The following is an 847-nucleotide window of genomic DNA, read 5'->3' as shown; positions in this document are numbered from 1 at the left end:
TTATACCCGATACAATTTGGTAGAGCAGAGTTGTGTCTCTAAAAAATCACAACATGCATCTTTTACTTCTTGTAACTGTAGCAGATTTGCAGCTGATAACAAATCCTTGAGAAATAAACAATAAAGTATTTAAATAATTTAGTTTTCTTTAATAAAAACAAATTTTATATATTTTTACCTGGACATTTTTTTCTGTGATCACGATTTCGCCTGAATAAATAAAATTTACCAACAGCTGTAAACAGGTAGAATTTAACTGTCTCATAGTAACAAGATCATAATTTTTTTCAGCAAAATTTGTGAACATTGCATGGAAATACGGACTAGCCGATGCTAAAACCACCTTGTGTGCGAATATAATTTTTTTATCGTCCGTTTCAAGTTTAACGTCACAAAAAATCTCGTGTCTAAAAACAAAAATGTATTACTAATATTTATGTGGCTAATTAATTCATTTACCATTTACTTGCGTAAGGATTGTAATACTTCAAATAACTCCGCATAAGATGTTTTTTTGTACTCGTATTCAGCTGGTTCACATTTTCTGGATTCTGGTATTTGCGTTCCGTTTTGCATTGTGAGTTGCGGGTATATTGAGTTCAGGATTTGAAGGCCTAAAAAACTAAAAAAATAACATTTTAAAAGCAATTATAAGCATCCATAAAAATCGGTAACAATTCTCCTCGTAATTCTCTATGAAATCAAATCAAAAGGCATACTATTAAAATTATGCGTAGTTCAATGATATAAAATAATAGACAATAGACTCGTGTACTCACCGCTGAATATCAAATATCGTAAAAATGTTAAGAGGACGTGATACACACGTACGACATAGCAAATGTCG

At 30.8% G+C, this 847-nt stretch overlaps 2 protein-coding genes across 3 annotated transcripts in view; both read right to left on the bottom strand.

The window, feature by feature from the left end:
- LOC100568890 overlaps positions 1 to 847 on the bottom strand; it is a 157753-nt gene that overhangs the window by 148200 nt on the left and 8706 nt on the right. The window lies entirely within an intron of this gene.
- The window catches only part of LOC100570737 (kelch-like protein 2), a 3189-nt gene continuing 2342 nt past the window's right edge, over positions 1 to 847 (bottom strand). Inside the window, exons 2-4 of the mRNA XM_008190376.3 lie at positions 467 to 622; positions 179 to 407; positions 1 to 105 (exon numbers count right to left, since the gene is read on the bottom strand). Coding sequence (XP_008188598.1) covers positions 1 to 105; positions 179 to 407; positions 467 to 576 — 444 coding nt within the window. The 5' untranslated portion in view covers positions 577 to 622. The remainder of the gene's footprint in view (positions 106 to 178; positions 408 to 466; positions 623 to 847) is intronic.

The sequence above is a fragment of the Acyrthosiphon pisum genome, chromosome A2, assembly GCF_005508785.2.
Source record: "Acyrthosiphon pisum isolate AL4f chromosome A2, pea_aphid_22Mar2018_4r6ur, whole genome shotgun sequence".
Lineage (NCBI taxonomy): Eukaryota > Metazoa > Arthropoda > Insecta > Hemiptera > Aphididae > Acyrthosiphon > Acyrthosiphon pisum.
Note: the sequence above shows the minus strand (reverse complement) of the source record. Positions and strands in the feature narration are given on the sequence as shown.